Here is a 22,874-nt window from a genome sequence, read left to right as displayed (position 1 = left end):
AGCTAGGAGGGTTTCCATACTCTGCTTGAATAGGGCAGGGTCTCGGGGTGGCGCAGACAATCTTTGGTTCCCTGTCAGTCTCGCCTTAGAAAAGTCCTGTTCGTGGAGAGTTTTGGAAGATTGGTTGCAGGCACGCGCACCTCTTTGGTAAAGGCGCAGACAAGCTTTGGATTCCTGCAAGTCCCTCCTTAGAGAAAGCCAGCCTCTGGGAGAGCTTCTGTGCTCAGCCACAGGTAGGGCGGAGTCTCGGGTTGGTGCAGACAAACTTTGTTTTCCCTTTGGCTCCTCCCCAAGTCCCGCAGTAATGGCCTCTGGCTTCACACACCTCCAAGAGATCTCTGCCCACTGCCTGACAGTCTGGCCTCTCCCTGTCTGGGGCCGTCTATCAGAGCAATAGGGTGATTCTGTTTTCCTCTCGAACAAGAAAGCCAGCCGAGTTAGCTGTTCGCCCTCTCCGCGCCAGGAGTAAGCCAGCAGCAATCTCGGTCCGGCCCTTCCTCTCCGCACCGGGATTAAGCCAGCGCCTTTTCGCGCACACAGTTCTCCGTACCTTCACAGTTCCTGAGGTTCAGCGTGCCTTCTCTCTCCTTCCCAGATGGCAGAGCCTCCTCTCAGCTAGCCGTCTGGCGCTTCAGGGCAGTGCCTCCCCTGTTTTTCAGTTCTAAATTCAAATTTGTTGTGGTAGGCTGCATTCGGGTGTCTACCCTATGCCGCCATCTTGGTTTCTTTTCCCATCCATTTTTTAATATCAGATTTGGGATTAAAAAAAATAACCTCACCCAAGGATATGTGTTTTTTGTTTTTTTGTATTTTTGTTTTTTGTTTGTTTTGTTTTTTTTATTTCTTATTTTAGAGAGAAGGGGAGAGAAAAAAAGAAAGAAACAATGTGACAGTGAAACATCAGTTGGTTGTCTCTCATACATGCCCCACCTAGATATGTACCCTATTGAGTTATATATATTTACTAGAGGCCTGGTGCATGAAATTCATGCATGGGTGGGGTGTGTGTGCTTCAGCCCAGCCTGCAACCTCTCCAATCTGGGACATCTATCTCACAGTCCAGGACATCTGGCTCCCAACTGCTTACCTGCCTGCCTTTCTGATTGCCCCTAACCATTTATACCTGCCAGCCTGATTACCCCTAACCACTCCCATGGCAGCCTGATTGATGCCTAACTGCTTCCCTGCCAGCCTGTTTGCCCCCAACTTCCCTCTTCTGCCGGCCTGGTCACCGCTAACCGCCCTACCCCGCAGGGATAATTGCCCCCAACTGCCCTCCCTTGCAGGCCTGGTGCCTCCCAACTTCCCTCCCTTGCTGGCCATCTTGGGGTGGCCATCTTGTTAATTGGAATGATGGTCAATCTGCATATTACTCTTTTATTAGAAGGATAGAGGCCTGGTAAATGGGTGGGGGCCAGCTGGTTTGCCCTGAAGGGTGTCCTAGATCAGGGTGGGGTTCCTTTGGGGTATTGGGTGGCCTGTTTGTGGTGGTTTTCAGGCCAGCCATGCCCCCCACGACCCAAGCAGAGTCCCTGGTATCTGGAATTAATTTATCTTCTACAATTGAAACTTTGTAGCCTGGAGTGGATCCAAGCCTCCTGTTCACTCCGTGGTGGCAGCCATTTCTGTTGGAACTTATGTATGTTCTATAATGAAATTTTTTACGCCTGCGTGGAGGCCTGGGCCTGCCAGGGTGTGTGGAAAGCTTGGCTTCCTCTACTGCAGGGAAACCCAAGCCTCCCTCCTGCTCTCTATGGCTTTAGCCATCTTGGTTGGGTTAATTTGCATACTTGATCTGATTGACTGGTGGGCGTGGCTGGTGGGTATAGAGGAGTGGTGCTTAATTTGCATATTACTCTTTTATTAGATAGGATAGCCCATCATGTTAGCAGCTGGGAATCAAACCTGCAGCCTTTCAGTATATGGAACTACACTCCAACTAACTGAGCCACTTGGGCAAGGCCAGATTTGGGATATTTTAAAAAGAAACGGTACATTTTATTTAGGTATTTTGTTTGATGTTTAATTGGTTTTATTGTTTAATTTCTCTGAGATGGGTCAGTGGAGTTGGAACATGGAGGGAAGTTGGATAATAAACTGTCCATCAATTGCAATGCAGAACTATGGTGAAGTCTTGCTGTTATATTCTAGCATTCCAATTCCAGTGCAATGGCAAACATTAGATTCTTTCTTTATATAATACCAGTTTCTCTAAACAGACTAGATGGCATTGGTATTATAGTGTCACTCTTAAAATTTATTATAACAAAATTAGTAAAGTAATATGATTATAACTTATTTTTCCAAACAAAAGACATCACCGTATAATGAGAATTTTGGATTGTAGCCCCAGCTTGGCTAAGGGCTTTTTAGTTTTATTTATAAAATGGGAAGCATTGTTTTCAGTTGTTAGGGTGGTTGTAAATATTTAATAAACAGGAGTGGCGCATTAAATGCGAAAGCAGAAATTACAAAGAAAAATAATTAAAATGACTTATCTATGCTACTAAATACCAACAGTAATCCTTTTTATTTAACTCTGATTTTCATAACAACCCTGTAGGGGTACAGATCGATGATGATACTTCTATTTTGTAGATGAGGAAATTGAAGTGTTTAAACAAAGAATTTTGTAGATTGCTCAAAGTCAACAATAAATACTGACTCTGAAGTGTCCATCTGACTGTCCCTCTTCTATACCTTTCAAATTCTTGACAGAAATATGCAAAGCTTTATTCCAAAGATGCCTACTTTTTTGGAGGCTCATCTTTAGAATGTGATTTTTTTAAAATCTTGTAATTTATCACTATATACTATTTGAAAGGCATTTATATTATTTCACTTATTTTAATTATTTTAAGGATATTCATTAAATTTCAGTATGCTAATTCACTTTTAGTTACAGTACATTATTAATCATTTAGTAAAATGTAGATATAAATAACAGGCTTTTAAACTATTTACTGACAAATCATTTTATTGTCAAGATTTGGTGAGAACTACATAGAGAACTGTATCTTAAACCATGTACTATAAAATTTTTTAAACTTGATTTTACTGCCACTAGGGGGTGCCTGGTAATTGAGTCTTATTTTGAATTTACAACATCTTTTTGGAAAACAAAAAAGCCAAGAGCTACAAAATTATGATATGAACACCCTATAATTGAATTATATTTATAGTTATTTTAAATTAAATTATGTTTTCAGAAACAGAATTTCAATTTTTCTGAGAATTTTAAGAGCAAATTCTTTAAAAAAATATTTTATTGATTTTTTTTACAGAGAGGAAGAGAGAGGAATAGAGAGTTAGAAACATCGATGAAAGAGAATCATCGATCAGCTGCTCTTCCTCACCCCCCACTGGGGATGTGCCCGCAACCAAGGCACATGCCCTTGACCGGAATCAAACCCGGGACCCTTCAGTCCGCAGGCCGATGCTCTCTCCACTGAGCCAAACCGGTTTCAGCAAAGAGCAAACTCTTAAATCATAATCTTTATAACATCTGAAAAGCATTTAAAAGTATTTTTAATAAATCAGATTTTACAAATTAATTGAAAGGTGAAGCAATACCCATATGGTACAGCTTTAAATTTTACTATGAACCATAGTAAAATTAGAAGGGGAAAAAAACTTAATTATGCATGTTTCATATTATTTTAGGAAAGATTCAGTCCATAAAAGATTTATTGATTACCTACTAGATAAAAACAGGTTCTGTTCTCAAGGGGCTTATAACCTATTCATTAAAGGCATTAGGCTTTTTCTTAATTCATCTCTTTACAGAAATTGTCCTTAGATATCACTCATTTTTATATTATGATCTGTCTGCTACTCACGTTTATTTCTCAGTAAGATCCTCTTTTCTTCATCTGCTTGAAAGGTTGTTGTTCTTTAAAGTTCTGTTTGTAGCAGTCCCTGTTACTGTACCTTCTCCCTGACATCTACAGTGTCAATGCTTCAATTTCCAAACGTGTAAGGTCATTCACAAATCTCTATTTATAAATGCACTTGAAGCCTAATGCATGAAATTCGTGCAAGAGTAGGCCTTTCTTCCCCTGGCTGCCAACACTGGCTTCCCTCTGGCACCTGGGACCTGGGCTTCTCTCCGACCGCCAGCAGGCCACCGGGACCCGGGCTTCCCTTGCAGCCCTGGCTTCCTCCAGAAGGTCATCCAGTCTAATTAATATATCACGCTTTTATTATTATAGATATGTCCTAGTTGTCAATGGAACTTTTCACTGGCATGTGTCCCATATGTAATTTAAAGTCATGTCTATAACTATACACTCCTGAGAAGTCTGTACTACTACCTTGTGGTTTTTTTCCTCAAATGTATAAGGTACAAAAGCTGCTTTGTGTGTTCCAAATAGGAAGATGATTATTTTAAAAACCATTGAGTTTGGCATGTAATTAATGACTTTATTTGAGATAATTTTTTTGGCACAAAGAGAGGATGGAAATAAGTTTGTAGTAAATTTTCAAGGGTAAGGGAGAAATGAGGAATTAGAGTTACTCTCATTTTTAGAAAGCTTCACTATGAGGGTTAAGAATAATTAGAAGTTTGAAGAGAAAGAGACAGCAAGTAGGAACATTTTTAAAAAATAAAACTGAAACAGGGCTGGTGGCCAAAAAGGGTATGGAGAATGTCAATTTGAACTGCTATTAAAAAAATAAAAAACCATAGACTGGGCAGCTTAAAGTACAGACATGTATTTTTCGCAATTCTTGAGTATAGAAAGTCCAGCAAGGTTTGATTTTTGGTGAGAGCTCCCTTCCTTTCTCACATGGCCTTTCTTCTTATCAGAAAGACAGAGGTGTTTTTAGGTTCCTACTAAAAGCTGTCTCCAAATACATTTGGGATTTCAATGTAAAACTTCTGTGCAGTGTGTTCATAGCAGGGAGATAGAGTCCAGGATTAAGTGCTGAAGTGAAGTTATCTATCAGTTTTAGAGACAGTAGGGAAGATTGGAGCAAATGGAGAACATTTCTGGGTTCTGGATTTCGAGCTGTTAGTAATAGTTGATGACAAAGTGCAAATTATAGGTAATATGAAAATAGAAGATAGAAATAGTTATAAGAATAAGGATGCTAAGGAAGTGTGAAGTTTAAGTATATGGTAAGTGGCAGTGATATAACAATTACCATTTATGAATACAGACTTTTGCCAAGCCCTTGATTTGTCACTTATCATGAGGATTTATGGTATTAAGTCCTCATGTTAAGTAATAATATTATTACTCACCTTTTGCAGGTAGGGAAACTTACTTAGAGACAGTGGTGAGTTGATAAAGAGAGACAGTGGTTATTGGGATTTCATTTAGGTTCATGTTTGAAGAAGGCTACAGATACTTTAGTCTGTACGGTACGTTCACGAATAACCATCTTTTTGTTCAATGTTGTGTTATTATAAAGTTGTTGAGATGCTATAGGAACCTAACTCATGTTTATATCAATTAGCCTAGAGCAAAATGTCTTTGTTCTACGTTGTTTTATTTAAATTTACAGAACCACTTTAAGTGAGGACTTACTGTATTAGGAAAACATAAACCTAGGTATAAATCTTACGGCCTGTAAGTACTATAGCCTTAAAGGACTTACATAATCTTGTCCCTGACTTTTTTCTTATTTCTATCACTCTCCCTCTGGCTCATAGCTTGCCAGCTACACTGGCCTCCTTGCTCTTCTTTAAACATTCTAAGCTTACTTCCACATCAGGGAATTTGCACTTTGTGCTTTCCCTGCCTAGAATGATCTTCCACCAATTATCAACTTGGCTCATTCCTTTACTCTATTTAGGCCTCTACTCAAATGTCACATCCTCAGAGAGGCTTTTCTTGATCTCCCTGTCTAATCAGTCCATCTGTCATATCCTCTCTTTTTATCTTGCTTTATCACTATAATACATAATATTAGTAATATATTCATATTCGTATTTGTTTTCTGTCTTCCTCATTACAGTGTAAAGCTACAAGAAACCAGGGACTGTTTTTTTGTCTACTGTTGTATCCTCAGCCAAAACATAATAGGTACTTAGAAATATTTGTGGAATGAGTACTGTAAAGTGACACACATTCCTAAGGATTTTGCCTGTTAAAATAGACCAAAGCTAAAGAGTAAAGTTCTAATGGTGTGATATCAGGCATCATACAGGACAGAGATGAGGTATTTGGGGACCAGAAGATCCTATAAGTAGTGAATTAGACAGTCTTCACTCCTTGAAATGAGCTTAGCTTTTTATTTTTGTCTATGATGGCTTTTCCCATCGTAGAATGGATAATGGAAGGAGCTGTGGCTTTATAGTCACACACTGTTCAGTCCTACACTGGTTTTGTGGTCTCATGCAACACCTTTCCTTTTAGTCTTAGTTTCCCTAGTATTATTTTATGTATGGCTCTTTCGAACCAGATCCTGAAGAGTAAGAGTATTCTTATTGAGCATCTCCCTCAGCTCATGAAAAGGTCATCTATGAAAGAGGCTCTTAATAACAAACATTTGTTGTAATAATTATGAAACATTTCATGACTAAATGAGGAATGTGACTTTTGGTCCATGCATCTGTATTCCTTCATTGGCAGTTTTGCTAATTTTCAAACTCATTATAAAATGTTTTCTAGATAAACGGAGAGTCCACTTATCATGTTATTCACACAGGATGCCAGTTATTCACTCATTTACCAGATACAGATTGAGTACCGCTGTACAATATGTTAAGTCCTTGTTCTAGCTGCTGGGGATACCATGAGGAACAAAATGACAAGGTGCCTGTTTTCATGGAGATTAAAATATAATATGTATAGAGGTGGGTGTATGGTGGGAAGACAGGAAACAAATTATGAACAAGAAAAAAAAATCAGATGATAGTAAGTGCTTTGCCAAAATTCAAAATATAGTGGCAGTTGGGTGACTACTCTAGGTTGTAAGTCTAGAAGGCCTTTCTGGATATGTACAGTTTAAGCTGAGAAATGAATGATTGAGGAGTCATTCAAATAAAGAATATTTGGCAAGGGAAAGAGCTAGTGTCAAAGCCCTCAGGTCATGTATAAATATACTAGTTGGAGAAGGCTTAATATTTTAAAATTTGGTATTGCTAATGACCACCTTGCTATAAAAGGACTGAGTGGAGTGCTTGGTAATAAAAGACAGTCTTTTCAACTTCGCTTTGTTTGCATTCTCCTAAGTGATGAAAATGTTCAGCTCTACTTTAATTATATAGATTTTCTTAATTTTTATAGCAAGGTGGTAGAAAATAAAGTTTGTCTTGTATGTAATTGTCCCTTATACAAGTAGTAATTTAGTCTTTTTGTTGAACTTTGACCTTTTTTATACTGGGAGGGTGATTCCAGTTAATATTTTAATGACTTCTTTTGGGGTAATGTTGAGCTCTGGTCAGGCAGTCAATCAGAGACTATTGGGTGGCCTCTGATTTGCAAAGTTGCTTTTAACTATGGCTTTGAAGTACAATAGTTGCTATTTGTGATAGGAGGAGTAAATTCAGGGTGCTAATTGGTTCTCCGGTGATAGTTGAGTAAACCACTGGTGTTAAAACATATGCCTCTCTTTTGTCCTTGAAAACCATTAGTAGAAAGCAGGTGACAGTAGCCTTGCATTAAGGGTAGGACATTGTATTTTCCAGTGGGTGCTATGGGAGGAATTGCCACAGAATCATTGTATGACTTAGGGCAGCAGGTCACATCTCTGCTCCGGATCTCAGATGCTACTAGAAAGTAAAGATGCTTTTCTACATTCTTTGGCATCCCCGATGCCACTAAATTCTTTGTTTTCTCTATAGTTCTTATTAGTGGTTTATACACACAAAAATCGGTATCCAGAGTAGAAAACAAAACAGCTTTAAAATCAGACTAGCATCCAAAGGAACATATGGTTTAGAATTGAGTCCTAAGTAGGGTCCTTTACTTTTCACTCCAGATCTAAATCTTAGGACCTGGAAAGAATTATGACTGGATCTTTGGAGCCTGCTGGACTGATGCAGTCAGTAGACCTGCAATTAAACCTAAGAAAGAGCTTAGAGAGTTCATGGTATATAGAGAATGAAAGAGGAAGCTGCTGGTCTCATCCCTGTCTTCTGTGAAACCTAATCTAGTATAATGTGACCTTGTGGATAACTGTAATAGTCTTTTCTTCTTTCTTTGAGAGAATCAACTATAGAATGAGGAAAACATGCTACAAGTGTTTTCATTAAAAAAACTTCCGTGGTAGGGAGAAGCAGTATGGGCAGAAATAGTATTCTCCCTGTGAGCAGAGGCAGAAGCTTGAAGAAAATAAAACAAAACGTTCTTTTCATGATCCTTGAGGTCCCTTCTAACTCTCTACAGTTGATAGGCACTTCACTACACTTATTAAGCATGGCAAAATAAAGGAAATACTTAAGTATTCCTCCTCTGTCTCAGCTTTTTGTAACCATCCAGCTGCTTTGGTACTAAGTATCCATCTGTACTCATAGGTTTGGTTCTAGCTAAGAAGTGCCACCCTGTGGATGGTACGTATATTAATACTCATACAAACTTATGTACCTTTCTCTCCCCTCTTTTTCATCTCTCCCACTCTATCCTGAGGACATTCTAAGTGCTCATATGCCTCTATGATCCCAATGAAGAAGGATAACTGAGAAGTATCATAGAACTGTTGTGGGATTCAGTTGTTAGAACTAAGGATGCTTTCAGATAGCTTTCATCCTACTTCTGCTTCCCCAACACTTCACAATCTCTGCACAAATGTCAATCCTTGTGATACTATTCTCTCTTTTGTCTGTATCCTGCTATTTCTGTGTTTGGTGTACTCCCTTAATGCAAGAAGAGTCATGTCCACGACACCTCTGAGTTAGAATGAGAGGAAAGCTGTAGGATACCTTCTTTGGAAGGAGATAAAGCAGTCATTTACTCTAGTCGCATTTTATGAGTGGAAGAACTGAGGAATGGTTCCTAACAGTCTATTAGGCCTTAGTTTCTTTATCCAGAATGGTCAGGATAATAATTTCTACCTCACAGGGGTTTTGGAGAAGAGCAGTATGGTTAAATAAAATAGCACATGTGAGGATTGGAGCTGGTACAGATAGGTGCTCAGTAGTTTCTCTTTCCCAGATCACAAAGTTAGTTAATAGGTGAGTCAGAACTTTGCTCTTATATGTTTCTTAGCTCCAAACAACTCGTTATAGTGCATTTGAATATTGCTCAAAATGTCAGAAACAATAATGGTCCTCAACATAATGTTTCATTTCAACCTATTTCATGTGTAAACTAAACTATGAGCAGTGCCTAGTGGCTTATATTAGATTCTCAATAAATCCTTTAAATGAATGGATGAGGTATTATAGCTTATTCAGAAAGAGATGAACAAATTCCGGTGGGGGACTTCTTTGGCTGCGAATTTTTATTTTTGAACTAGAAAAATGCAATAGATTTTAACCTACAAGTAACCTGCTGAAATGTCACTTGAAATGGTTGTTCTATCACTGTGTCTTCTTCATGGTGGCTATTTATTGATTAACTGGAGACCTGGTGCATGAATTTGTGCACTAAGCCTGGAGGATTGGGCCGAAACTGGCTCTCTAACATCTCTCAAAGGGATGGATTGTGAGAGGGTGCAGGCCAGGCTGAGGGACTCCATTGGTTCACAGTCAGGGTTGGGGAGGGATGTGGGAGGTTGGCCAGTCAGGGAGGGACCTCAGGAGGGCTCCAGGGCATGTCTGGCCTGTCTCACTCAGTCCTGATGGGCCGAACCCGAGCAGCAAGCTAACTTACCTCTTAGAGGTCTGCCTCCCTGGTGGTCAGTGCATGTCATAGTGAGCAGTTGAGTGGCCTTAGCATATCATTAGCATATTACACTTTGATTGGTTGAATGGATGACCAGACACTTAGCATATTAGGCTTTAATTATATAGGATATTTGTGAGATTTTAGCAGTGTGACAGAGAGAACTTAAGTAGCTTTTAAATGACAGTTTTTTGAAAACTAAGTATCTCTACTAATAAAAGGATAATATATAAATTGGTCATGATGCCCTCACAGTAATAACTGAACAGCAGGCTATGTGGGGCGACCAGGGGGGGTGGCAATGAGGGGTGACCAGGCTGACAGGGGAGGGCAGTTAGGGGTAATCAAGTTGGCAGGCAGAGGTAGTTAGGGGTGATCAGGCTGGCGGGGGCTGGAGGGCAATTATGGGCAATCAGGCAGGCAGGCAGGTGAGCAGTTAGGAGCCAGTAGTCCCAGATTGTGAGAGAGATGTCTGACTGCAGTCGGACATCCCCCAAGGGGTCCCGGATTGGAGAGGGTGCAGGCTCAGCTGAGGGGACCTTCCCTCCTGTGCACGAATTTCGTGCACTGGGTCTCTAGTATGCAAATAAATGTTCTAAATGGATCAACTAATCTTTCCCCCAAATGCTCTGCAAAACAACTTTCTCCCCCCACAAAGGATAGTTATCTATGAAAATGCTTTATGTTGTAATCAGTACAATATTTGATAACAATTAGATATATTATTCTTAAAGTAACTTAAGAATAAATTGATTTATTTATAAATTTATGTTGTATTTTATTGATTTGACTATTACATATTTTTCAAGGATAAATTGATATAACCAATGTTCCAAGTGCATTCTTGCTTGCATACTGTTCATCTTAAATTTAATTCTAGTGAGTTTTATTAAATTTTATAAAAGTGAAATTTAAGAGTATTAGGTTGGTAAGTGTCTCAGTGGCTACTGAAAAGTGGATCATTTTACTTTCCCTAAAGTTATATATTCTGGATGAAAGAAGAAACTTGTCCCCAATTAAAGCATTAATGGAGATCACAACACATCTAATTGGATTGATGTACCAAATCCATTTATATAGTTTACTGCCTATTGGTAGGTCAGTGACTACTGAGATTAGCTTGTTAACCTCACACTTTGAAAAAGAACTGCAGGTATTCTCTATGGTTGATTTAATGGGCACTCAGAAACTTTTTCAGTAATTCATGAACAAAAATCAATGTATCTATAAATGTAATTTTTTGGGCTTTCTTCGTATTATGCCTGGATGGATAGAATTATGATTTGACAGTTTTGCTATAAACTACTTGATGATTTACAATATGTCACTTTCACCACTAATTACTACATTTTGATTAATCTTAAATACTTCGGTTAATACATTTTGCTTAATCCAATATATCACTGTATTGATAAACAGTAATTATAGACATAAGGACACTTGAACTTTGAAATTATCATGAAAATGTTAAGAATTATGTGAAACCTAATGTTTGTTTATCTGGACATATTTAATTTCAAGCAAAGAAAGCAATTAAAAGTTACTTCGTTAAACGTGATTTTTAAGATTGTTACAGAACTTGTGATGATAACATGGTGTCTTGGAGGAAGGATGTTAACAACTGTAGCAAAGTGTTAATTAAGAATGATGTAATCTTCATTTCAGAATTATTAGTATTATATGTTAGTATAGCTGGACAGTAGCAAAACCTAGATTCAGTTATGATGAAGGCTCAAGTTGTATTTATAGTGGAAAGATTAACATTTTCTATACTGTTCCTGAGATGATTTAAAAATCCTGAATGAAATACAGTCAAATGTAAACATCAAGTCCTGAGCTCATTTACATATGTGCCAGATTTTCAAACTAATTGCTATTTGAACCTAATCTGTCATTGCGGGCTGCATTAGCTACAACAAACATTACATTTACATATTGATTTCTTATTTTGTTTTAGTGTAAATAATCCATAATTATAGTAAATTTGGTCTTTTGTTGACATGACTCCAAGTTTAGAATGGAAATTTAAATTGCTGTGCGTCATGCTTTTTAATGTAAAATCTTGATGTGTCTGAAAGGATCATTACAGATCATAAAATAGTCCCAATGAAACAAAAGAGAGCACACCTTTTGGAATGATATAAATGTAAAGTATTAGTGAAAAATTCAATAGCATATTCAAAGTTTATTTACATTTTTATAATAAAAAGTCACAGTAATTTGAAAGAACTTAATTTGTTTTGCTTCAATATTAAGTCATTTAAAAAATAAAATCTATTGGAAATTAGCATCTTATGTTACATTGATATTTTTGTTTAAAATATCCAGTGTAAGAAAAATAATATAATATACACACAACAGGAATGAAACAGGAGATTTTGGGTTTTTATATTGATTTAATATTTCACTCATCTTTACATATACAGCATTGATTTGAAAAGTTTAGTTTCATTGACAATAACCTATATTATATCAGTGGATATATGATCTTATTAAATTGCAATGGCAACAAATTCATGGTTTTCAAATACATTAATTAAAAGTGTATTGTCTTTTTAAAGTTCAAATATGGGATTCATTTAATTGCAAAATGGTAGTTACATGATTGTTTCCTTTTTTTTGGTTTATAATTTTTTATGGAGATGTAACTTACATGCAATAAATGTACAATTCTCAACCACCCCCCATTTATGTGAGTTTTAACAGAAGCATATTATTTTCTACCAAGGGTTTTAATGAGGGGAGTTTTATTTTTTTATTTTTATTTTTTTTTTGCCCCCCACTCCCTCCCATACCCTCCCTCCTTAATGAGGGGAGTTTTAATTTGCATGTGTATATACAGATGTTTGCAGACAGACAGCCATTTCAAAACCTGTCCTGAACTGATGGCAGTTGTTTACTTGAGTGTTGTGAATACAGAAGCCTTAGAAACCTTATATTAGTCAATTCAGGCTGTTATAACAAAATACCATTGACTGGGTGGCTTAACAACAGACATTTATTCTTCACAATTCTGGAGACTGGGAAGTACAAAACCAAGGTGCCCACAGATTTGCTCCCTAGTGAGAGGGCCCTCTTCCTGATTTGCAGATGGCTGTGTTCCCACTTGGCAGACAGTGAGAACAAGCTCTAGTCTTTTCTCTTATAAGGACACTAATCCATCATGGTGGGCCCCACCCTCATGATTCCATCTATCTATACTTAAGCACCTTCCAAAGGCCCTAACCCTAATTGGGGATTGCATTTTTAGCATGAATTTGAGGTGGGGCACAAATATTCAGTCCATAACAGCACTGAAGCCCAAGACTGAATTTGTTGTTTTCATAGGCTAGTTGTTTACATTTGTATTTTATACCGAGTGCTTTCCCTAGAACTGTTACAGTTTTAATAGGAAGGCTATGGTTTAGCCTGGTCAAATCTTCTACCCACTGAATATTTTAAGAGGATCTGGATTCAAGGAATTGCTGGAGAGGAAATCCTTAAATTACTGTTATTATTCTTGATGCAAGATTTACTATTGTTCTACCCTATGAAATGGGCTTGCTTCTCACTGGCAGTAGGGAAGCCATTTTTCTTCTTAGCCAGAAAAAATGTCAGGTATATGCTACATGATTATCAAATGGTTGTTTCACTACTGTAATGCAGCTTTAAGTTAACCTTGAAGTCCTGAGCTTGTCTATTAACTACAATAGCCACGTCACTAAAGTACTCTCTCAGTGTGAAATAAACTCAATAGACTTTTACATTTATTTTCTTAGTATTGTTGCTTTTATCATTACTGGACTTATGAAGGCTAAAAATGTATGGCTTTTTATATTTGCCTGTATAAAAATGTAGTTTCATTTATTGTGGCTTTTGTGTTAAAATTTGTCATAACATTATTTTCCTCTTATTAAAAAAAAAAACTGAAAGGGAATATAAAATGTATTAAGCCAGTAAATTAAAATGAATTTGGTATGTATTGGAAGACAGATATTTTATAGATGTCTTCTCTATTTCTGGTAAATCTTGACAGTTAATGTTTCTGGTAAATCTTGAGATCTCCCCAAGCAGAAGTGGACATTCTGCTAATGAAAGAACACTAGATGTCCAAGACTTGTGAACAGAAAGGGAAACAGAGAAGGGATGTTCTATTGAAGCTATTTTTAGAATTGTGTTGGTGGCGTAGATATTAATGTTTGGTTATAATATTGAAAAATTTAAGGGCATGGATATCTAATCTCTATCTTTATCTTTTTTTATAATTATCTCTCTTATATCCTACCTACCTCCCTCTTTCTCCCCCTCCCCATTTTTAAAATTAAGGAACTGGCTAGCAAAATTATGAGAAGGTATATATGAAAATATCTAGCACTTTGCCTAATAATTACTAAAAATATTCACATATTAAGCATTAATTTTAGTCTAATTTGAGAGTAGAACAATTAGTAAGTTTGAATGTTTTTGTAAAAACAGAACCATCTCCTTGTTGGTAAATGCAAATATTCAAACTGAAAGGAAAATCATGATAGAGAATGAAAAATTAAAAACCAGTGCGACTAGATGTTCTATCAAAACATTTACTCCATTGAATTAAAATTCAGACTTCTTTTAAAAAGTTTCTATGTTTGCTTACATATTTTTTCTTTTCTCTCTAATTGAAGAGAAAACATGGCACTAAAAACCAAACCCATATCGTATTATTTCTCACCTACCTACTTTGGTTGGCAGTCATCTTCAGAGCTATTTTAAGAGTCAAAGTGGAAGTGGCATGAATGACTGCAATTTGAAGGTAAAAGAGCATGGGGTAGGTTAGGGCAAACTACTCTAACCAACCATTAGAAGATATTGTTAAGGATAAAATTGCTCCTAGATACAGCAACTGAGGACTCAACTCATTATGCTAAGCAGCTGCTAGAATCAGTTTGCCTAGATAATATATTTTTAAAAAATATATTTTATTGATTTTTTTATACAGAGAGGAAGGGAGAGAGATAGAGTGTCAGAAACATCGATGAGAGAGAGTCATCGATCAGCTGCCTCTTGCACACCCCCCACTGAGGATATGCCCGCAACCAAGGTACATGCCCTTGACCGGAATCGAACCCGGGACCCTTCAGTCCCCAAGCCGACGCTCTATCCATTGAGCCAAACCGGTCCTGGCAGCCTAGATAATATTTTAACAATAAAGTCTGAAACTTATGCAGATCACCACAATAAATTTCTTTTTAAAAATTAAATTTATTTGGGTGACATCTATAGTAATAAGAGCATAATATTAGACTGGACCTCCTTCGGGACAAAGCCAGGCTGTGAGGGAAGCCAGTGCTGGCAGCCGGGGGGAGAAGGCCTACTCTTAAACGATTTTCGTGCATTGGGCCTTTAGTTAGTTAATAGGATCATATAGGTTTCATGTGTGGCTTTCTAACTTACAAGATCTATATATTGCACTGTACCACCCAAATCCATCATGGTGGTCCCATGTATTAGGTCCTCTGTCACCATACATTAGGTCCTCTTCACTTCCTTCCCCTTCCCTCTGGCAACCACCACACTGCTGGTTATGTCCACAGTTTCAGTTTTGTATCCCAAATATGAGTGAAATCATATTGTTCTTAGCTTTTTCTGCCTGACTCATTTCACTTGGCATAATATTCCACGTTGTCTCAAATGACAGTATTTCATCTTTTCTTATGTCTTAGTAGTATTCCATTGTGTTTATGTACCACATCTTCTTTATCCAGTCCTCTATTGAAAGACATCTTGGTTGGCTCCATGTTTTGGGCCACCATGAATAATGCTGCAATGAACATAGAATAGGAGTGCATATATCTTTGTGATTACGTGTTTTTGAATTTTTTTGGGTATACTGTATACCCAGGAGAGGGATTGCTGGAGGTATATGGTAGCTCTGTTTTTAGTTTTTTGAGGAATTAAGTCAAAATAGATCAAAGGCCTAAATATAAGATATGAAACAATAAGTTAGAAGGAAGAAAGCGTCAGAACTAAACTTAAGGACCTTGACATAGAGAACATCTTATGGACTTGATTCCAAAGGCAAGGGAAATAAAGGCAAAAATAAATGGATAAATTTCTTAGAGCCTTCTCCTTTCCCCTTCCCACTCTTTCACCCCTTGGGCAACAGGGGTTCGGGGTGGGGGACAGGACTCACGAAACAAAACTTACTCAGTTTACATGCCAGATTCTGTGGGTTTCTTTGTATTTCCATAGCATCTTAGGAAAAGTGGTATGGGAGTTCTTAGCCAAACTAACATATGAATTGTAAGTCTGCTTGTCTGCCATCTCTTAAACTCAGTGAAGAGAGAAGTATGATCTTACTGGGTTCCCTCCTCCTGTACCTGGAGGGCAGATTATGAGTTAGACCTGGGTCACTTCTACTTATTTTGTGTGCAGTATTAAGTATCCTAACAGAGTGAATGAATATGCGATATCCTTCCATTTATTTCTTTATCTAAAAAGTGCCACCCAGCTCTTTTTCCCAAACAAAACAAAAGTTTTATCCCTTCCTTCTCAGTTTTCATGGTACTTTTTTTCAGTTTCTCAGTTGTAGCTATCCTATTAATAAAAGCCTGTGTGGTCATCATGCCATAATGCGGTGACGCCCTCAAGATGCAGCAAGCAATCACCAGGAGGCTGCGGCTGGGCGGGAGCTTGACACTGCAAGTGTGGTGCGGAGGCGGGGCCCATGGCTCTAGCATACCTCTTTGGGGCAGTCCATCCAGGAGCCCCAGATGGGTGGGCAGGGCCTACCTCTTTGGGGCAGTCCATCCAGGAGCCCCAGATGGGTGGGCAGGGCCTACCTCTCTGGGGCGATGGATAGATTGCAGGGCTCCTGCACTGTGAGAGGGCACAGGCTAGGCTGGGAACCATCCTCAGCCACCCCTCGCCCCCCTTCCCTGCCCAAATTTCATGCACCGGGCCTTTAGTTACATTAATTATATTATGGGTGTTTATGTATATGTCTATCTTTATAAAATTGTGAAGTTTTTTGTGAATCGGAGCTATGTATTATTTGGGTTGGTTTTTCTTGGCAGTTGGAATAATTAATACAGAGCATTGATTTAATATTTATAAATAAATGAATCAAAATTTTAATTTCGATGGTAGTTTTTCAGAAGGCAAGCTTGCTGTTTGAGACACAAAATTGAGTAAGACTCTTGCCTTCTGGAAATTCAAAATTTACTCATTGTTCAATCAGTATTTATATGTCGTGTGCTAAGGAGATGATCACAAAAATTCTTCCATAAAGAAACTAGCGGGGTATTATTTCCTTCGATTAATAGTATTTCATGCTATGTATTAGTATTTCCTAGGTAATTTTAGGCTGTAATCAACCTGTAAATTCTATAGAAGACAATAGGACATTCAGATTTACTGCCTAATTCTAATCTATGTTGCATGTATGTTTATCACATAGTTACAGATTGGCAAAGGAGGAGTGATGAAGACCAGAATGATGTAGCACACCTAAATATTTTCCTGATTCCATAAGCCTGGCTTAATAATACTTGAGGCTGGCAGTACTGATTATTCATAAATAATGGTGGTAGATTTATATCTTCAATGCTGATAGTGCTTCTGAGTAGTATTGTCATAAACAAATAAAAACATGAGTTATACTTTTTCATATATGACTAATTCATTAACTCTCCTGGTTCTAACACATTTCTAATATTTTACAACTTTAACAGAGAGTTTAATGTTGCCCTGAATTCTCCAGTTTCTGAATTCTATTTCTTAGTCCTAAATGAAAGCATAATTAATTTGAAGGAATTTTGACATAGCAACAAAAGTTCTATAGATTTCATTATCTTCTGAATTTGGACTTAAACCGTATTTCCATTCTTATATAGCATTCATTAATATAAACAGTAGCTTCATATTTCTCTTCTTACAGAACAGCGAGTATACATTTTAGTAACATACTTGGAATTTGATATAATTGATAAATTTGGTTCTTTTGGAGAAAATACATATGCAGACAATAACATGATTTGCAGAAAATTCTTACAGATGCAAAATATGTAGAATTGAAGTTTAAAAACACCTTAGTAGAGAAGGAGTTAACAGGTTAGCTCCCCTTAGTTGTTCTCAGCATGCTCTTTTGCTTTTAGGAGCTGAAAAGATGATAACATTGGGTCTGGACATGCCTGTGTGGAGGTTATGATACTCCTGGGTTTTTTTGCAGCTAGCTGTAAAGCAAGCCAGAACTTGTTCATCTCAGAGTTTCTTGTTTTTCTTTCAACCCTTTCAGTGCCCTGCAGGAGTCATTAAATCAAAACTTCATGCTGATCATCACCCACCGAGAAGTCCAGCGGGAGTATAACCTGAACTTCTCAGGAAGCAGTACCATTCAAGAGGTGAGTTATGTCTCACAGCTAAGGAATAAAGGTAGCTCATTATAACTAATGTTGACCCTGTTAAAGAGGGCTTATCTGTTCTGGTTGGAAACTCGCTTATGTTTCATTATTGGGTTCTTAAATTTAATTAACTGGAGCATCATGATTACTGTAGATATATTAAGTGATTTGACCTAGAAAGACAGTATTGTAAATGGGAACTCTTGATAATTCTTAAAATAGTCATCTTAAAACTCTGCTTAAAATATTCATTATTATGTAATATATTTGTAGTTTTATGGTAATTATTCAAAATATTAATTTGGAAATTGTTGTCAGCATGCATTTTTGAACATGCACGTATTGTATTTGAAATATATTAATTAAAATGTGTATTCTGTTTCCAAAAAGAATTTGAGGAGGCTTTTTATAAGCAGCTCAATGTCAATGTTGGGCAGCATTTGAGGAATGCTGATGGAAACTTTCAGTCATTTAACTCAGAATATCTGAGAAAAGTCTTATTTATAGTCAGGATCTTTTTTTCTTCTATGTAGCCAACCAGGGCCAGTGTTTCAAAAAAGAACCTCCCCCAAGAAAGAAGAGGTATCTTATTGCCTGTGACCCCACCTACCTAAAAGCCAGTAATTTATTTCCATGGGGGGAAAGTGTGTAAGGCTATGCCAGGACTTAGGTTCAGAAACACTGAAATGATGTTTATGTCACATTACCCCTTGTAAGTTGTAAAGACATCAGTCATTTTGTCTACTAATGCTTTTACAAAGAGGATTAATCATATATTGAATATAACTAAGAAAATTTAGTTTAAAAATAACTCCAGTTTAATCAAGAAAAGCAAAGATAATGCGTAAATTTTATCCTGTTGATTAATTTTTTTAAAATTGAAGACTAATATAATGCATTATGGATAAATACAAACTGCTCTATTTGTTTTTCAGAATGAAACTTTTATTGCTAAAATGTTACCTTTTTTTTTCATTTCCAGTTTCTGTAGTTTGAGTGTATTTCTGCTTTTTCCCACAAGAGGGCAGAAAGGACTATTAAACTGATAATCTAAAAATGCCATTTAGTGTTTTCAAATTAGCTTTTCTTATATTAACAAAAAGGAGCATAATGGCCAAATTATTGTTTGATTTATAGATAATTGGCATATTGCAGGGAAGAGACTTAATTTCACCCTTTTAAATTAAACAGGGAGATTTAAAAAGACATAAAATATTCATTAATGTTCGGTGATTATAAAGTAGTGGCATATATTTATTTTGCCTTTATTACTGTTTCGATGGGAAAATACTGCAAATATTTCCGAAATCGAGTTGGCCATACTGACAAGTTGAAATGTTTAAGCAGCATTAATGCAATCTGCTCACACCTGATATCCTATGCAGAATGATTCAAAATGACTACATCAATTATTAAGAGAAATATTTAAAATTCTGTAAATGTACCATTATGCGCCACAGTTGGCTGAAACTGTTCTTCATGGCCTTCTAGTTAGGTTACCAAATACATATTAAGCTTCAAGGACTTGAAAATCGTAAATCTTTTTTCATACCATTTTCTAAATGAAAAATGTCCCAGAAATATTTTTGCAAAGACCGATATTCTTATGTATTTCTTGGCAAGAATTTGGTTTTGTCTATTTCATTTTTCTTTTTCTCCTTTTTAAAAAATTTAAAATAATACTTTGAAATGCTTCTTGCCAAGAAAAAATAAATCCAGTTGTTTCTAATATCAGTTGCTTTTCTGTGTGTAAACCATGTACACATAGGCTCTTTATTCTGTACAATTTAGAAGAAAGACATGGATTATTCATTTTAGGCCTAGGATCACACCCTTTAGGTCTAATCCTAAAACTTCCTCCTTTAACTTTGGAATACCTGGTGAGGTGGAGTTTCAGAAGGACAAGATGCTATTATGGTACAGCCATGCAATCTACAGTAACACCTAAGTTTTTGTTTTTGTGTATAATTGGAAGTCAGTTTGCTATAATCTTTAAAAGCTTTTGCAGTGTTATTTTATAAATGCTAGAATTTTTTGCTGTTAATGTGGAAGCTTAATGATGTCATATATCCTAAATTGTAAATTAATTTCTTTTACCAGTTTCAGAGATCTCTTTTCAGTGTTTTAAAATAGATCCAAGAGTGAATTCTGATCAATATATGAAGAAAAGTAAGAAATTTAAAAAATGACACATTTATTTTCTAGTGTTGTAGTATAGTATATCCTTGTTATAGGAGAAAATAATATATCATTTTTTGGTTATTTTAATTTTTGAAAACCTTGCAGTTTTAAAAGAACGCGTTTGTAATATTTTTCTCTCAAAGGGAAATTTCTATTAAATGAAATAAAGTTGAAAAGGCACTATGATTTCAACTTTTAGTGAAACAAAATACACTTTTAAAAATATTGACTTAGAAAATAGATCTTAAAAGCAGTTAGAATTTCAAATAAACTCTTCAGTGACCGACCATATGTTCATGCAAGTTAATAGTGATAAACGGAGTTGTACAGTGTTTATTCTGGTCTGTGGACTCTTGCATATCTTATGTCCTTTGGGTGTTCTAGATTTTAATTTAAGCTAGTTAGATATCAATGTGTGTTGGGGTTTTTTGGTTGTTGTTTTTAAAACTCTTTACAAATTCTTCCACTTACAATATCCTCCTACTTGAAGAAAAGGCAGAGATAATATAAAAAGGTCAGAATGGAGAGTTACAAGTAGTTATAAAAATATCCTTTCTCTTTTCCATTATGTGAAATAGTTTGGAAATATCTAATAATAGAATAATAACTTTGTGATAATGTCTTCTTACATTTTTGGTTTCTACATTACTTATTTGTCGCACTTTAAAATAGTGAATTTCCTTGAAAATTTAAACATGCTTACTTTATCTTAATGGATATTCTACATAGAGAATTCAGCTTTTTAAACAGTTAATTGTACAGACTCTAGTAATTCTGTATAATACTGTTAAAGATCTGTGATTACAAATGCACTTGGGATTGGTTAAATTAAGAAGGGGAGGGGAGTAGATTGATTTGCCTACTGCAAATCCTAAACCCAGGTGTGGAAAAGGATATAAAGTCTCTGAAATCAAGCCAACTTTTCTTGGAAAAGAATTCTTTGTTGTCCATCTTACTACTGCAAAGCTTTTAGTGGGCAGAATATCCACTTTTTTTTTTTTTTATAGATGTCATACAAATTTAAGAAATACAAACATGACCCAGAATAACAGTGATAAGTATTTTGTGTGTGGAATCATTAAGTATTTCCTGTCTGTTACAGCAAGAAGTACGATGAATAGTTATTAGAATTATTTATATCTTCTTCCAAGTTTCACTTTACCCTAGAATTCCTCTCTGTTTTATTAATGTTGATTTAGCTCTTAATGGTAATAAAGGGAAAATTGACAAACTATAAAGATATATCTTGCATGGAATAGTAAAACATTTCACTACTATTACTAGCCAACAATTTGAATTAGCAATAAGATAACTAAGTACATAAATCATACCAGTTCTTAAAAATAATTTTGGCTACCTAATTGTGAAATCATGAAGCTAATTCTGATTTTGCAAATTCAAAACTTGTGTTCAGTTTTGTGTCTTTTTTTCTGCTTGCTACTTTCTCAACTTGCTTGGCTAACATATTTATAACTATTCTTTATTGTTGGAGGTTATTAACAGTAATTAAATATGTAGGTTTTTTGTTTTTTTTTTAACAAATTGTACTAATGGGCAATTTTCTAGTTGTGAGTTGACTATAACTTCTTAAGTATAATAGCATGCCCTTTCTGTAAATGTTTTAGGTTTAGTGGTTTTTGTTTGTTTGTTTTCCAGTTTGGGGATAGGGTAGGGGATGCTGGCACAGAACTCAAGACCAGGGTAGCTTAGAATGTGCATATTCAAAAGGTTAAATTAAATTGTGTGCTTATTTAATTAAAAGTTTAAGTAGTTTAATTTTATTGCAAGACAAATTCCATAAATAAGCTCAATTAGAGTGAGCCCATTTTAATTACTATATATCATAGTTTGGTTTTTTAAAACTTGAAATCACAAATGACATTTTAGCAAGAATGAAAGAAATGTAATTTCTTAAGCAACTGAGCAATGAATTACTAAGCCTTTATTCAGCTTTCAGAAAAGGAGATTATGAGTTTCTTTCAAATATGCATGTATATTATTAGTTTCAGGTTACATTTTATAACGGAGATCAGTTGACATTAGTCCATTTCAATTGAACAAATCAGTAATGACCATTTTATAAATGTTGAGGTTTTAATAAATTATTCTCTTGGGAAATAACTTTAAGTAATATTTACAATGCAGCCATTTGGAACTGACAAGTCTTTTTCTGCCTCTGAAAGTATTTTAGAATAATCTCTATTGGAAATTATTTTTAGCTCCTGTAAGTGTTTCTTCACCTTCATTTCAAGAAGATAGAAACAATGAATTTTTATTAGGAATTAAGGACAATGTTTAGTCCTTTGTTACTTAAGATATGTGTATTCTGACATCTACTTGGCTGATCACATTTCATAATCTGTGATTTGTGGGCTGGTAGTTTTGAAATGCCTGGGTTAGGAGAAATTATGTTCAGTTATCAAAAACTAATAAACATAAGACATTTTTATATGCAAGAAAAGGCAGAGAGTAAATAATTGCACTGGTGACCAATACTGTAATAATCCTGTTTTACAATATGCACTTGACAGGTTGTAATAGTGCTAATTGAAGAGACTAA

At 36.0% G+C, this 22,874-nt stretch overlaps 1 protein-coding gene across 9 annotated transcripts in view; it reads left to right on the top strand.

The window, feature by feature from the left end:
• Positions 1 to 22,874, top strand: part of FAF1 (Fas associated factor 1) — a 294,589-nt gene that overhangs the window by 94,204 nt on the left and 177,511 nt on the right. For all 9 annotated transcript variants that reach the window (XM_036447942.2, XM_036447943.2, XM_036447941.2 and 6 more), the window contains one exon: positions 18,028 to 18,133. In XM_036447942.2, the coding sequence (XP_036303835.1) occupies positions 18,028 to 18,133 (106 nt within the window). The remainder of the gene's footprint in view (positions 1 to 18,027; positions 18,134 to 22,874) is intronic.

Source organism: Pipistrellus kuhlii, unplaced genomic scaffold, assembly GCF_014108245.1.
Source record: "Pipistrellus kuhlii isolate mPipKuh1 unplaced genomic scaffold, mPipKuh1.p scaffold_m20_p_2, whole genome shotgun sequence".
Classification (NCBI taxonomy): domain Eukaryota; kingdom Metazoa; phylum Chordata; class Mammalia; order Chiroptera; family Vespertilionidae; genus Pipistrellus; species Pipistrellus kuhlii.
The sequence above is the reverse complement of the archived record's forward strand: the minus strand, read 5'-3'. Positions and strand labels throughout refer to the sequence as shown.